This window comes from Myotis brandtii, unplaced genomic scaffold, assembly GCF_000412655.1.
Source record: "Myotis brandtii unplaced genomic scaffold, ASM41265v1 scaffold62, whole genome shotgun sequence".
NCBI lineage: Eukaryota > Metazoa > Chordata > Mammalia > Chiroptera > Vespertilionidae > Myotis > Myotis brandtii.
Genome location: NW_005370366.1, coordinates 2,046,813 through 2,061,836, shown reverse-complemented (window position 1 = coordinate 2,061,836; position 15,024 = coordinate 2,046,813). Strand labels below are relative to the sequence as shown.

The window sequence follows — 15,024 nt, the reverse complement described above, 5'->3', positions numbered from 1 at the left end:
GACTGTCAGCTGATTTCTCAATAGAAACTATGCAGGCCAGAAGGGAGTGGCAAGAAATATTCAAAGTGATGAATACCAAGAACCTACAACCAAGATTACTTTATCCAGCAAAGCTATCATTTAGAATTGAAGGTCAGATAAAGAGCTTCACAAACAAGAAAAAGCTAAAGGTGTTCATCACCAGTATTATATGAAATGCTGAAGGATATTCCTTAAGAAGAGGAAAAAGAAAAGGTAAAGATAAAAAATTATGAACAAAGTGACAACAAATACATATCTATCAACAAGTGAATCTAAAAATCAAATGAATAAGAAATCTGATGAACAGAATAAACTGGTGAATGTAAGAGAATCAGGGGCATGGAAAGGGAGAGGACTGACAATTCTCTGGGGTAAAGGGGTGTGGGGGGTGAGTAAAGAGACTGGACAAAGATCTTACACCTATGGACGAGGACAGTGCCGGGGGGCGAGGGCCTGGGGTGGGGTGGGAACCGGGTGGAAGGGAGCTATGGGGAGAAAAAAGAGGAACATCTGTAATAATCTGAACAATAAAGATTTTTTTTAAAAATCACTACTTTATTCAACTTAGCATTTTTCCTATTTTTCAATTGCTTTAGTGAAAATACATAATAAATAGCACATTTTGTATAGAATTGCCCAATTTGCATATAATAAACACTGGAAATTAAAGCAGGAATTATGCAGTCAATCTCTTGATGCTTATAAATTACACTAGAGGCCTGGTGCACGAAATACGTGCAGGGGGGGGCGGTGTCCCTCAACCCAGCATACACCCTCTTCAATCTGGGACCTCTCAGGGGATGTCCGACTGCCTGCAGTTGGACATCCCTTTCACAATCCAGGACCATTGGCTTTAACCACTCGCCTGCCTGACTGCCCCTAACCGCTTCTGCCTGCAAGCCTATTCACCTCCTAACTGTTCCCCTGCCTGTCTGATCGCCCCCAACTGCCCTCCCCTGCCAGCCTGATGGCCCCCAATTGCCCTCCCCTGCTGGGGCCTGATCGCCCCCAACTGCCCTCCCCTGCCAGGGACTGATTACCCCCAACTGCCCTCCCCTGCAGGCCCGATCGCCCACAACTGCCCTCCCCTGCCGTGACCCGCCTCCTCCACCGGGACCCGCCACCTCCTCGTGAGGTGGCGAAGACACTGGGACCAGCCTCCTTCACACAGCGCAGAGCCGTGGGACCCCCAGGCCTCACTGCACAGAGTGGCCACTGGGCCACACCTCCGCTGTGCGCATGGCCATCTTGTGGCGACGTCGCTGAGCGAGGGCATCACGCGAGGGTGTGACGCCACCTAGGCTTTTATTATATAGGATGTTCTGTCTCAAGAGTGATGATTATAGACATACCATGAAAACAGATCCAAGTTTGATGAAATGGTTTTGAACATTGGTATCAAAGGCCTAAACAATGTTTAAGATAGAAAATTTATAACAATGATAAAAATTTCATTGAAAAAAATAATATATATTGACATTGTCTGATATTGAATACAGTTGACACGTGAACAACACAGGTTTGAACTGAGCAGGTCCACCTATATGTGGATTTTTTTTCAATAAACTTACCATTGGTCTTCCGTATCTCTGGGTTTTGCATCCACAGATAATAACAAACAATGGATGGAAAACTGTATTTTCCATCTGTGGTTGGGAATCCACAGATACAGAGGGCTGAGTGTATGCATTGTTCTATACCATTTCATATAAGGAACTGACTTGAGAATCTGAAGATTTTGGTGTCCTGGAACCAGCCCCTGTGCCTCCACAGCACCCCTTTCCTTGTCCCCCCTCCCCATCACCCCTCCCACTCTCCTTGCAGATATCAAGGATGACTGAGTTTTGGGGAAGTAAAAAGTTATACTCGAATTTCCAACTGCATGGGGATTGGCACCTCTAACTTCTGTGCTGTTCAGGGTCAACTGCACAAGATATAGAGATTTTAAAAAACTACAGAAGGAAAACAGGCAGTATGCTTTTCAAAAAGATGAAAGAGCCCTGGCTCAGTTGGTTGGAGCATTGTCCCTACACTGAAAGGTTGCGAGTTTGATTCCTGGTCAGGGCACATAACCAGGTTGTGGGTTTGATCTCCAGTCAGGTGCATACAGGAGACAACCAATTGATGCTTCTCTTTCACATCAATGTTTCTCTTTCCTCTCTCTCTAAAATCAATAATACCATATCCTCAGATTAGGATTAAAAAAAAAGATTAAAGAAAGAGATTCACATATTCAAATCAGAGAACTTATCACCATCCATATAACTGTATGTATTATTCACACAAACACACAAAAGGGTACCTGAATCAGCATTTAAAACTGTAGATGGTGCTTCAAAAGTGTTTTCTTCAAATTGGGCAGAATAGTTAGTTAGTCCTGATTCTTGATCTTTCTGCATTTTTAGTCCTTGATAAGATGTTTCATCATTTATAGTATAAATAAACTTTTTAGTTTTCTTTCTCAAAGTGGATATTAAACCTGTATTCTTCAAAGCTACAGAAGTATGTTTGATAGTGACTGGACGGCTTCCATTATTAACTGAACTTGTACATAAAGAACTCTCTTTCTGGGAAAAAATAGTACTTATTTCCAATCTACCTTCAGAGGCTTCAGGATCTTCTTTAAAGTTTAGATCAGTCATGTTATTTGAGAAAACTGCACTCGGTGTCTCTTCAGGTGAATCTCTTATCCTGACTCGAGACTTTTTGATACCCTGAAGAGGAGAAGCTATTAGGGAAGTTTCAGATACTGTGTGTTTTACCACAAGAGTGGAATCTTCATGCAATTCAGGACACTGCCCTTTATCTTTCTTATTCACCATTGTTTCCTCCTTTAATGTCTTCTCTGTCTTTGGTACACTTGAAATACGTGGCAAAGAATTTTCTAAAGTAATAAAGTTGGTACATTCTTTCTCTGTACCTATGAGATCTTTTTCAGAATTATTTTGGTCACAAGAAGAATTTTGCAATATTTTCCCAATTTGGGTTCCATTTATACCTGAGAGAGTTAGCTGAGACCATTCAAAGACTGGAGACTGTACAGCCTCCTCAGAGATTCTGCCACTTCCATTCCCCAAGTGCTTCTGAATCCTTAATTTTGAATCTAATGGATCACTGTCATTTGGTTCCATTTTGGATATAAATGACTGTTTATTATCTTTTATTTGTTTTTTAGTTTCTTCACATTCATCGTTTTTTGTTTCACTGAAAATATTTTTCCTAGTCTTGCCATTTTTTATTTTTTGTAGATTTCTTTTTTTATATTTAGAAACGCATAATGAAAAACTATCTTCTTCAGAAATATCTCCAACCTTTTCATGTACTTCATCTTCTGGGACATTTGGCACTGACTTTCCAAAATGGTCTTTGCAGCCACTTACTTTACCCAATGGATTCCCCAATCCTGTTAAAATTTAAAACAGAAGCATATTAATAGCATTTTATAATACAAACATAATTTATTTGATTGTCACAACCTTTTTCATAGAAGTAGTATGTACTGTGTAACACATAATTTAACCGTTAAGTGGTTTTCCTGAGTACTTGCTATTTTGGGGGGAGCACCCTTCTCCTGTTCTTCTGATAAAGACTAATTCCAATGTCTCAGACTTTAATTCATATTCTGATCACCAATAACCTTTCTTTACCAGCTTTACATAACTAAAATTCACCCAATCTTACTATATATACACACAATTTAATATTCTAAGATTTATCAAACCAGATGGTCCAAATTAATTTTGTGGCCCTACAACAACCGATAGCAGAATCTGATTTTACACACTCACACAGATATCCATTTATACACATTTATACAGACATACACACAAACTAAGAAAAATGCAATATTGCAATGACATGATTAGGTAATTTTGGTATATCTGCAACCACAGTTACTCTCTAACTAGAAAATAAGGCTTTCACATTTTGTTACTTATAAGTATTAATCTTCATCTTTCTGAGTTTTGAGTAATGGGTTCTGTTTTGTTTTTGTGTCAAAACAGTATCTTGAATAGTCGTCTTAACATGATGCTTTAACAATTTCATGTAAATCAAGTTAGTTTCTCCCTCAATACCTTCAGTCATCAAGAAAGAAGAATATATTTTTTCTTTAAGAGGAACAATGCTTCAATTATGTCAATTAAAAACAAATAAACATAAAAACTTACCATAACTTTTAGCTTCTCTCTGACTTTTTATTTCATTGTTTGGCCCGGAAGGGATAAACCTATCATTTTCCTTCAAACCTTCATCGTGGTCAGAAAAATAGCTTTTCAAAATCTATAAAAGTTTTATATATATATATGTTTAATATTTTTATTGATTTCAGAGAGGAAGGGAAAGGGAAAGAGAAATAGAAACATCAATGATGAGAATCATTAACTGGCTGACTCCTACATCTCCCCTTCCCACCGCCCCCACATGTGCCCTGACTGGGAATTGAACTGTGACCCTATGGTTCATAGGTCAATGCTCAACCACTGAGCCACACCACACCAGCCGGGCAAAAGTTACATTTTAAAATCACTAATACATAAACTCTTACTATCCATAAATATCCAATTTCTTCTTAAACAGAGAGACAGCAGAGTTTCTTATAGGAAGTCAAAGAAAATCACATATAGAAACAGGTTTAGAGACTTTCTTAAAGGTTTAGATAAATCATAAATTAAAGAATAAAAAAATGCAATATAAATAATTTTTCAAGGCATCCTAAAATAAACAATTGCAACAGCATAATCAATTTGTCATATTTACGTACATCAGTAGTATCATTAGGAAATACAGCTGAAGATGCTTCTTCATCTCTGACTATAAAAGAAAAAATTCAATTAATCTATATCATATTGTACATCATACAATAAAGTTCATACAAAAACTTACATATTTTTTGGACAGACATCAAAAGACACATACATTATTGAATTAAATGACACATTTGAAACAGAATTGATCCAAGTATAGTATTTAGAAAGGTCAAGCAACAGAGTGATTAAGCTATATTACTCACTTTCTTAGTACCATTCACAAGGTGGTAGGGAATTATGATTTGGTGATACTGACTTTAAGGTAATACTGTCTGCAAAGACTTGAAGAATCAGATGAAACTGTGGGGTCATGACTTGAAAGCTAATGAGTGTAGACTTTAGCATTTATTTAGACAATAATACAGCTTAAAGGCATGTTAAATGTTAAACACTTTTCAATTTTCAACATGATTTTACCTGTATTATTGCATCTGAGCAACAACAAAGCAAAGTTAAATTTCCAGCTAAAGATGAATCAAAATGGAATGCATTTTTGCTAGAATAAAAAAAAAATTCCTGGTTTGCATATAAATTAACCTGAATCCTATAGAATACCATCTAATGTACTTCTGATTTATAACAGTCTGCACTAAACAGAATAAAACTATTTTGAACTAATACATTTATTAAAGGCAGGATTATCTAATTACTATTTAATTATTTTTTCATATTTTCTTTTTAACAGCATTAGAGATGATGATATATCAACATCATCTACCTTCTTATAAAAACATTTGACAGAATTACCTATGAGCACAGTAGCACTAAGGGTTGGTGGTGTGGCTAAAGAACTTGACCAAGACATATCAGAGTCCACCTCAGCTCCTAGACTTTCAGAAATATGTTTCCGTGTCTGACCCTGGAAATAAAGAAAATAGTTTATTTCATAGAAAGACACTGATGAATATTTTTTAAGAATATTTTTCATTCATTTATTTTTTTCCGTTTATCATTTATTGAATGCCTCTGTGAGATCGTAGATGCATATCTGTAAATCTCAGGGCAAAGGTATAGCACTGTTGTCACTACATAACAAAAATAAACTGGGCAGAATATTTACCTTCATAAGCTTTGGTGTATGAAATAAACTTCCACATAGCACTGGGGGTAAAACAAGGAAAAAATTACTAAGTTTTATTTTTATTAAAATTTAGAATATTTAAAAAATAAAAAGCCTTGGTTTTAATCATACCTGACTTTTCTCTTTGTGGTGTCACATGTGTACACCGTAGAATACCAGGACTAAAACAAAACAAAGCAAATCCCTCAGATTATTTAAGAGATAACAGAAATGGCAAAAAAAAAAACAAAAAACTAATCTTATTGAAAAAATAAGGACTCCCAGTCATATCAATTATTAAAATTATACCACTTTGTAATATTTTATATTACTTTTTAAAAAATGTAACATTTCATGAAGAATTAAATAAACACTAACTTGTTTCAAATGCCATTCAAATATATAAAGTACTCATAAATTTCAGCTGCCAGGAATTATATATTTTGAGTTAAAAATTATGTAAAATGAATCGATAATAGCATCATATTCTCTCCAGTGATTCAAAGTATGCAAATAATTTAAACTGATATTTCAAAGGCATTGTTTTTATCATCAGTATTTTTACTTAAAAACTTCATAGTATAGAAAAATCAGTGAATTCAACATGATACGAAAAACAAAGTAAATGTTCCTAATGTTGAAATTATTATAGTAAAGAACTCAACCTAAAAGGAGGTTATTTAAAAATAGAAGATCCTCTATCAAGTTCTCAGCCAAAATATGTGTGAAAATTAGATGCATTTCTATAAAAACAAATATCATATGTAGGTAAATGCTTCATTTAAGTATTTTAATATAATAGCTTCATCATACCTTTCACTAAGGCAAGAATTTAGAGGTGGGATGATAACATCATTTGCTTGATCCATTTTAGCCTTCATTGTGCAACAACTTTTATATTTACTATTGGTAATATGCTTTCCTGAAAGAGTACAATAATTCAGTGAGGATATATATGCTCTATATTGTGAATTTTCATTCTCTGGAAGTATTTAAAAACAGTCTCGTCTATGCCGGAAAGGAGAACGTATGGGGAATTCAGTCTGAATTGGCATCTCAGTTTGCCGATTCCTCCCCCAAACGGATGTCTGCCCCCATTTCAACAACCTTATTAAAAGTATATAATACACATAAGGCATTTTGAATAATGCAATCAAGATACAGCTTTAACCTCAAGGAGTTCAGAATATAGTGGGAAATTTTTTGAAATGTGCACCAATAGAAGACAAAGTGAAATGTGCTATGTCCTATTACAGTGATGGCGAACCTATGACACGCGTGTCAGAAGTGACAAGCGAACTCATTTTTTTGGTTGATTTTTCTTTGTTAAATGACATTTAAATATATAAAATAAATATCAAAAATATAAATCTTTAACTATGGTTGCAAATATCAAAAAATTTCTATATGTGGCACCAGAGTTAAGTTAGGGTTTTTCAAAATGCTGACATGCTGAGCTCAAAAGGTTCGCCATCACTGTCCTATTATTAAGTTACAGACAGTACTAAGTTATCATGGAAGATAAGGGTAAAGGAAAAGACTTTTACTGAAAATCACCAAGGTACTAAATCTGACCATATGAATTTTCTGAAGAAAACCTTTCAAGACCTTGTTCTCAATATCAAGTTCAAACTTCATAACAAAGGCCTTCATGATCTAATGTTTTAATTTCTATGATGACATTTTTCATACGCTTTTCAGCTGCACACAACCACCTGCATATCCTGCAATGGTCTCTCAGCCTAGGCCTTTGCACAAACTGTTTTTCTCTCTTTATTTCTCTTGACCTGGAACATCCTCTTTCAGGCTCCCATTTTGAAACTACATTCTCCAGAAAACTTTAGTCATCCCTAAGGTGAGACTAAGTAAGTGCCCTCTTATGCGTTCCCTGCAGAGTTTATCATACACTGTTCCTGTTTCCCCTGTTAGACTATGAGTTCCCTGAGGTAGAGATCTTGTCTTACTTATCACAGCATCCTTAGCAACCTCAACAATTGCCTGATATGTTGTAGTCACTACACCAATACTAGCTGAGTGAATTAGCAAGGATTAGAAAAGTGGGTTATAGATAGCAACACATAATGCTTTCATTCCTGTTGAACACATCTACATTCTCAGACAATACTGCTCAGATGGGGTTTTCAAAGCTGTGTATCACTCTATCAAATGCAATCTACAGTCTTTTAACGTTCCTACTTTTTATATCACAAATTGGGCACTTGAAGCACTTATTATTACTCTTAAAAGTTGCTTTTAAAAATAGTTGCTTTAACTGATCCTACAATCTCTAACTTAGAGAAGCTGTGGGGAAAATAAGCCATATCAGTGTTAATAAACTAAGCAAAGACCAAACTGAAAACTATTTGTAGTAGTATACACAAAACATTGCACTATATTCTCATTTTTCAAGTAAGAGGGAGTAGATATAATCACTAATAAGCCAAATGTATAAGTTAAAAACCCCACTTCAACAAAATATCCCACCTCCTTCTCCTATGAAACTTTTAAAGATGTTAAAAAGTAGCTAAACCTGTATTTTGAAATTTAACCTTTTCCCTATTCACTTTAAAAAGGTCCTAATCAGAAAGAAAAAAAAATGGACTTAAAAAAAATAACCAAAGGAGATACTACTACATACCTATTAGAATGAAAATAGAAAACAGAGAACACCAAATGCTGGTGAGGATGTGGAGCAAGAGAACTCTCATTCATTGCTGGTAGAAATGCAAAATGGTACAGCCACTTTGGAAGTTTTCAGTTTCTTACAAAACTAAATATAATTCTTTTTTTAAAAAAATATATTTTATTGATTTTTTACAGAGAGGAAGGGAGAGGGATAGAGAGTCAGAAACATCGATGAGAGAGAAACATTGATCAGCTGCTTCCTGCAAACCCCCTACTGGGGATGTGCCTGCAACCAAGGTACATGCCCTTGACCGGAATCAAACCTGGGACCTTTCAGTCCGCAGGCCGCCGCTCTATCCATTGAGCCAAACCTATTAGGGCTATAATTCTTTTTAAAAAAATATATTTTTATTGATTTTGGAGAGGAAGGAAGAGGGGGAAATAGAAACATCAATGAGAATCATCGATCGGCTGCCTCCTGCACACCCCCTACTGGGGATTGAGCCCGCAACCCAGGCATGTTTCCTTGACTGGAACTGAACCTGGTACCCTTCAATCCACAGGCCAACGCTCTATCCACTGAGCCAACCAGCTAGGGCCAAAACTAAATACAATTCTAACAAAGGATCCAGCCAAATGCGCTCTTTGGTAAATACTCAAATGAGTTTAAAACTTAAGTCCACACAAGAAATACTGCACATGAATGTTTATAGCCGCTTTATTCATAATTGCCAAAACTTGGAAGTGACTAAGATATCCTTCAATTGGTGAATGAATAAGCCAACTGGTACATCCATACAACAGAGCATCATTCAGTGATAAATAAATGAGTTGTCAGGCCATAGACATAGAGAAATCTTATATTGCTAAGTGAAAGAAGCCAATCTGAAAAGGCTACATACTGTATGATTCCAACTACATATATGACATTCTGGAAAAGGCAAAACCACAGACAGTAAAAAGATCAGTAGTTACCAAGGGTTCAGGGGGCTTGTGGGAGGGCGGTGGTGGTGAATTAGAGCGTAGGGGATTTTTAGGGCAGTGAAACTATTCTGTATGATACTGTAATGGTGTATACATGACATTATAAACTTGTCAAAATCCAAAGACATGTACAAAGAAACCCTAATATAAACAAAGAACTTTAGTTAATAAAGTATCAATACTGGCTCAGCAATAAAAATGCAACTATAAAGCATAAAAGCAAAAAAAAAAAAAAAAATGAACCAGGCAAAAACAAGCACATACCAAAATAAAAATTTCCCAAAAAACTTGAGACTCTCATAAATAAGCTGAGTAATGGTAAGATAAACTCATATTTTATGCAAAATGAAGGACTGCTGAGAAGCACAGTTCCTCATAGAACTTCAGGGATAACTTTTTAAAAAAAATAATACACTACATGTTCAAACAAAGTAGGTTAAAAACAGCTTAAGTCTTACATTTCAATAATGAATTTAAAGTAAACTGAAAAGCAAAATGTCTTGAGACTAGTCAACTGAATTATGTATTCACTATAACTTTAAAAATGTTAGCTCCTTGCAGTGAGTCGAGAGGCTGTATTAATTCATCCCTATCCTTCCCTGGTTAAGGATAGACCAATTCCAGATTACATTTAGAGAATAAACCACTGGCTTTAGGTGTATCTTTCAAGTTTTAATAAATTCAATATCAACTAGTTTAGAGCTTTTCCTGACCACATTAAGACCTACGGCTGCTCCTTTCATTATGCCCACAACATAGTACTGTATACAAGCTCCTAAACATGTGCTACACCAGTATATTAATTTAGATATTTTTCCCATACAAGACTGATAAAGGACCTTGTAATCATATTAAGGGGTCTGGATTTTATCATGAGGGCAAAAGGGAGGTAATCCACCCTAGCTCTTTGGGCTCAGCGGTTATAGCGTCAGCCCGAGACTGAAGGGTCGTGTGTTCAACTCCAGTCAAGGGCATATACCTGGGTTGCAGGTTCAATCACCAGCCCTGGTAGGAGCATGTGTGAAAGGCAACCAATAGATGTGTCTCTCTCACATCGATGTTTCTCTGTCTCCCCAGTCCCTTCCACTCTCTCTCTAAAAAAATAAATAAGTGAATAAAAATCAATGGGAAAACTATCCTGAAGTGAGGATTAACAACAAAATAAAGTGAGGTAATCCAAGGTGTGAAGCAGGAAGTAGCGTGATCAAATTTGCATGTGATTCTCTGTTTTACAACCTATCAAATGCCTCTAATCTGCTCTTTTCAGCCTTAGGCTGTTACTGGTCCCTGTCAGATTCAACACCCCAAATGATCTGAATTACTTGCTATTCTCTTAACTGCATATTCTTCCTCATGTTTTCCCCTCAGCCTAGAACACTATCACTCTGTTCCATTTTCGAGTTCCTGAATCTTACCTACCCTTCAAGGTTTAATTCAAATGAATCATTTCCTAATTCCCCCAATACTATTTATGCTCTTTCTTCTCAACTCTCATTGTACTTTTTGTACTTCTTTTGCCATGTACCACTTTCAACCTTAGACTATAATTTATTTGTGTACTGTTATTCCCCTTACTAGCAAATAATACTCTAAAGAGAGGGAGGAGATGTTACTTAAATAACAAATATTTAAATGACCAATATTTGATTGGAAATATCTGGCACATAGTCCAGGGAAACTACTATCAAATCAAGGGATTTATAGCATATTGATAAAAATCATCTCTGTCCTCTGTGACAGCCTGCAGGAATATAGTTTAATTAATATTAAGTCCCAGTGTTGTTGTTGTTTTAGTATAGGTAAGATACAACTTAGTAAATCTCAATAGGCAGGATATATTCATCAAAGGAAGGAGGAAAAGGGATTTATTGAGTAAAAAAGAATTATTTAATTCAAACTTATCATCAGATATTTTTTTCATCATCTCCATTTTTTAAGTGGGGAAAATGCAGCCAGAGAGGTAGATTTGACCAATATGACACAGTTAATAACAGCAGAGATTTTTAATACAGATTTGTCTGATTTCCTACTTCATATTTTTCTCTAGTCTACAACTTACTACTTACCTAAATCTAATCTGTCCATATCTAATTCTTTTAAGGGAGATTGATACAGTGGCAGAGTTAGACCGTGCTCTTTGAATATTACTGGAGTAGAAGCCAACTGATGATAAGGTTTCCTTTGTGGTGTTTTAAATGGGTTTGGTTCATAACTGCTGGATTTATATTCAGATTCTTCTGCAGTTTCAGAATTATATGGGGGAGCTTCTGAAGAAAGTTCTTCAAACCAATTAATGCTTATTGGTCCTAAGTCTGTAAGAAAAATAAAAATCTCATTTTGGTTTTAATCAGAGACACAGAAAAATTCATGAGCCAGTCAAGATCATAACAAAGAAAAGGATGCTTGAGATTTGGATTGTGGATGGCTTGAGATCTGGGCTGTGGATGACTTTTGTTAAAGTATATTAATTAAACAGGATCATTTGTTCTTTTATGAATCTGTAGCAAGGTATAACAAGTTTACAAAAGCTACAAGGAGATAGCTCTTAACTCTATTAGCTCTTCTAAAGTTTTCTTTATTTTATATTCACGATTCAGAAACAAAAACCATAGTAAGAATGCATTCCACAGACACAATTCAAATTGTTTATAGAGACTACATAAGTAGATGTGATAAATCTATAGGTATAAGGAACATGTAGAGTCTACATTGTAGACTCACAAATAAAAGGGAATCAAAAGATTATCTGTTAAAGAGAAATGGCAAAACTTCTACTCTGATCTACCCACTCTTAAAGTAGCTGTTCTAAATGTGTTCTGTGGACCACATGGGGGAAAGTTCCCCAAGACATTTTGAAGAGGTTCATTAGGTCAAAACTATTTTCATAATAATACCAAGGCATCCTTTGACTTTTTCACAATGCTGACTTTGCACCACTGGTGAGTGAAACTGATGACACCTTTGCATGAACCAAGGCAGTGGCAACAAACTGTACTAGTCACTGTATTCTTCATCACCATGTACTTGTTAAAAAATACACCCAAAACCAAAAAGCCAGTTTAATTTAAAATGTCCTTAATGAAGTAGTAACAATTAGTTTTATTAAAGCCCAATATTAATATTATAAAACACGTCTTTTTAATATTCCCTGTGACAAAATGAAAAGTATGCATAAAGCATTTCTGCATATTTAACTACAATAGTTCTCTATAAAAGCACTCATGTGATGAGTGTGAGGTAAATTAGCACTTTTTCCACAGAAAGCCATTTTTACTAGGAAGAATGACTGACTAACTCATTCTGAGTTGGATGATTTGGGAGACATTTTTTCAAAAACGAATGAAGTGAGCCTGTCACTGAGGGAAAACAACAGCAATGAAACAATGTGAGCTTTCAAATGAGAATTAGAATTTTGTTAAACTTTACCAGGCTGTCAGCTTGACATCCTCCCAATCTTAAAAGACTTTTCTGATGACATCAGTGAACTAACAAGTATGATTATTTTTAATACTAGAGGCCCGGTGCATGAAATTTTGCCCTTTGGGGGGGGGGGGGAGGCGGGGCCCTCAGCTCGGCCTATGCCCACTCACAGTCTGGGAGCCCCGCAATTGATCGCCCCAAAGAGGTAGGCCCTGCCCACCCGGCCGGCCGGGGCTCCTCGATGGATCACTCCCGCAGAGGGAGGCCCGGCCCACCCACCACAGCCCACAGGTCGGTGGCTTGGGCCTACCTCTTTGGGGCGATCATGGAGCCCCCGGATTGATCAATCGCCCTGCCAACCAGTGGCCTGGGCCTCCCCCTGCAGGGTGATCATGGGACAACGGCCAGGCCCCGGACCAATGGCATCACACCCGCCTTGGCTGGCCTGGCACCAGTGGTTGTCATAGCGTGGTCATCTGGAAGGTCATCTGGACAGTTGTTCTGCTCTTGGGTCGTTCGCTTGATTTGCATATTACACTTTTATTATTATAGATTGTTTAATGCAATGTGTTAATATATGGAATATTTGTAATTCAAAACACAGGCACTTTCAAAATAATCAATGCATGATGTTGCAATATGGATAAAAGATTCAAAGTTCAAGAAAGAATAATAGAATTTAATGTAACAAGAATATGAACAGGGGAGGTGCAGGGTGGAGGGGGGTCAATGAGGAAAAAAGGGGGATATCATAATACTTTCAACAATAAAGATACATTTTTAAAAATAATAAGAACATTTCATTACATGGTTTCAGATTCTACATTGCAACTTTTAAGAAATTACCACTTAAGTTTTGGTGTAGTATGGAAGAAAAATACAAACAATTAAATGAAGACTATTAAAATACTCCTTTTTTCTCCAACTACATTACTGTGTGAGGCTGGGTTTTCTTCACAGACCTCTACCAAAGCAACTATTGCAACACACTGGATACGGAAACAGGTATGAGGTCCCAGCCATCTTCTAAGACAGATATTGAAGAGAATGGAAAAAATGTAAAACAAAGCCACTCTCTTTTAAAAAAATATATAAGTATTTTTCATGAAAATGTTATTCATGTTAATATGCGTTGGTTTTATTTTTATTTTAACTGAATTATTAAATATTTTTAAAGTTCTTATTTTTAACTTCTAATATGACAACTTACATAAAGAAGAACTCTTTGAGACCCTCAATCATTTTTAAGAGTTAGGAGTACTGAGAATAAAAACTATGACTTCTGCTACAAAGTAAAATTGCCAATGATTCTTAATTGCTGGAGGTTCTGTGATTTAAAATTAATTCGTCTACTGCCAATCAAGGGGCCAGTCTCCTCTTTAATCACCAGGATTAAATAGTAAGAAATTACAGTTTCTTATCATTTGGTAACTGTAAATGTTCATTCTCTTAACTGGACTTACGGTTCCATAAAGAAGTTTATAGTGTAAACAAAAACGTGAAGTATTGGATTCTTCCCAGCAAGCATGCATATTTACATATTTTTTCTGAAAACATTGCTCACTGCAATTGATCAATTTATATAAAATCTGTCAGTACCTGCTTGGCTGCATCGCGTCTCAAAAATTTCAAAAAAGGTTGGCCTCTCTTTGCACCCAATAGGCATTTTCTCTACGATATTACTCCGACACCTGGAAAACGAGTCTGTAAAAGAGAACAGAACACACTTCAGGGGTGCGGTCCTTCCGGGACTCACACTGACCGATCTCAGTCCCATCATCTGGGACGACAAGGGACTCGCTGAGATGGTGGGAGCACTGCGTGTGTGTGCTGCCCAACACAGTGCCCCCAGCACTGGACATGCGGCAAGTGCAACTCAAAAACAGCGTTTTTGACATGATTTACGTTAACCAGTCACGTGTTGCGAGGGCTCCCATTAGAGGTAAACGCCAATGGAAATCAGGACGCCTCCACCCCACAAGCACCAGCTGGGGGGCGGTGGAGCGGACACAGAGTCGGAAGCGGCCAGGAAAGGAACCGGAGCGCCAGGAGGTTTCAGACGGGGCACCCGCTGCGGCCCAGAGCCCGCCCCTGAGCAGGCGGCGC

At 36.7% G+C, this 15,024-nt stretch overlaps 1 protein-coding gene across 2 annotated transcripts in view; it reads right to left on the bottom strand.

Moving 5' to 3' along the window:
• BRCA2 (breast cancer 2, early onset) overlaps window positions 1–15,008 on the bottom strand; it is an 86,163-nt gene extending 71,155 nt beyond the window's left edge. The window contains exons 1-9 of one of the 2 annotated variants that reach the window (XM_005880014.2): window positions 14,518–15,008; window positions 11,565–11,810; window positions 6,703–6,811; window positions 6,022–6,071; window positions 5,890–5,930; window positions 5,577–5,688; window positions 4,784–4,833; window positions 4,191–4,302; window positions 2,324–3,424 (exon numbers count right to left, since the gene is read on the bottom strand). In XM_005880014.2, coding sequence (XP_005880076.1) covers window positions 2,324–3,424; window positions 4,191–4,302; window positions 4,784–4,833; window positions 5,577–5,688; window positions 5,890–5,930; window positions 6,022–6,071; window positions 6,703–6,811; window positions 11,565–11,810; window positions 14,518–14,698 — 2,002 coding nt within the window. In that variant the 5' untranslated portion in view covers window positions 14,699–15,008. Of the gene's footprint in view, window positions 1–2,323; window positions 3,425–4,190; window positions 4,303–4,783; window positions 4,834–5,576; window positions 5,689–5,889; window positions 5,931–6,021; window positions 6,072–6,702; window positions 6,812–11,564; window positions 11,811–14,517 lie in introns of those variants that run through there. The other variant, XM_014528128.1, reaches the window with a different exon arrangement.
• Window positions 15,009–15,024: the final 16 nt, after the last annotated feature.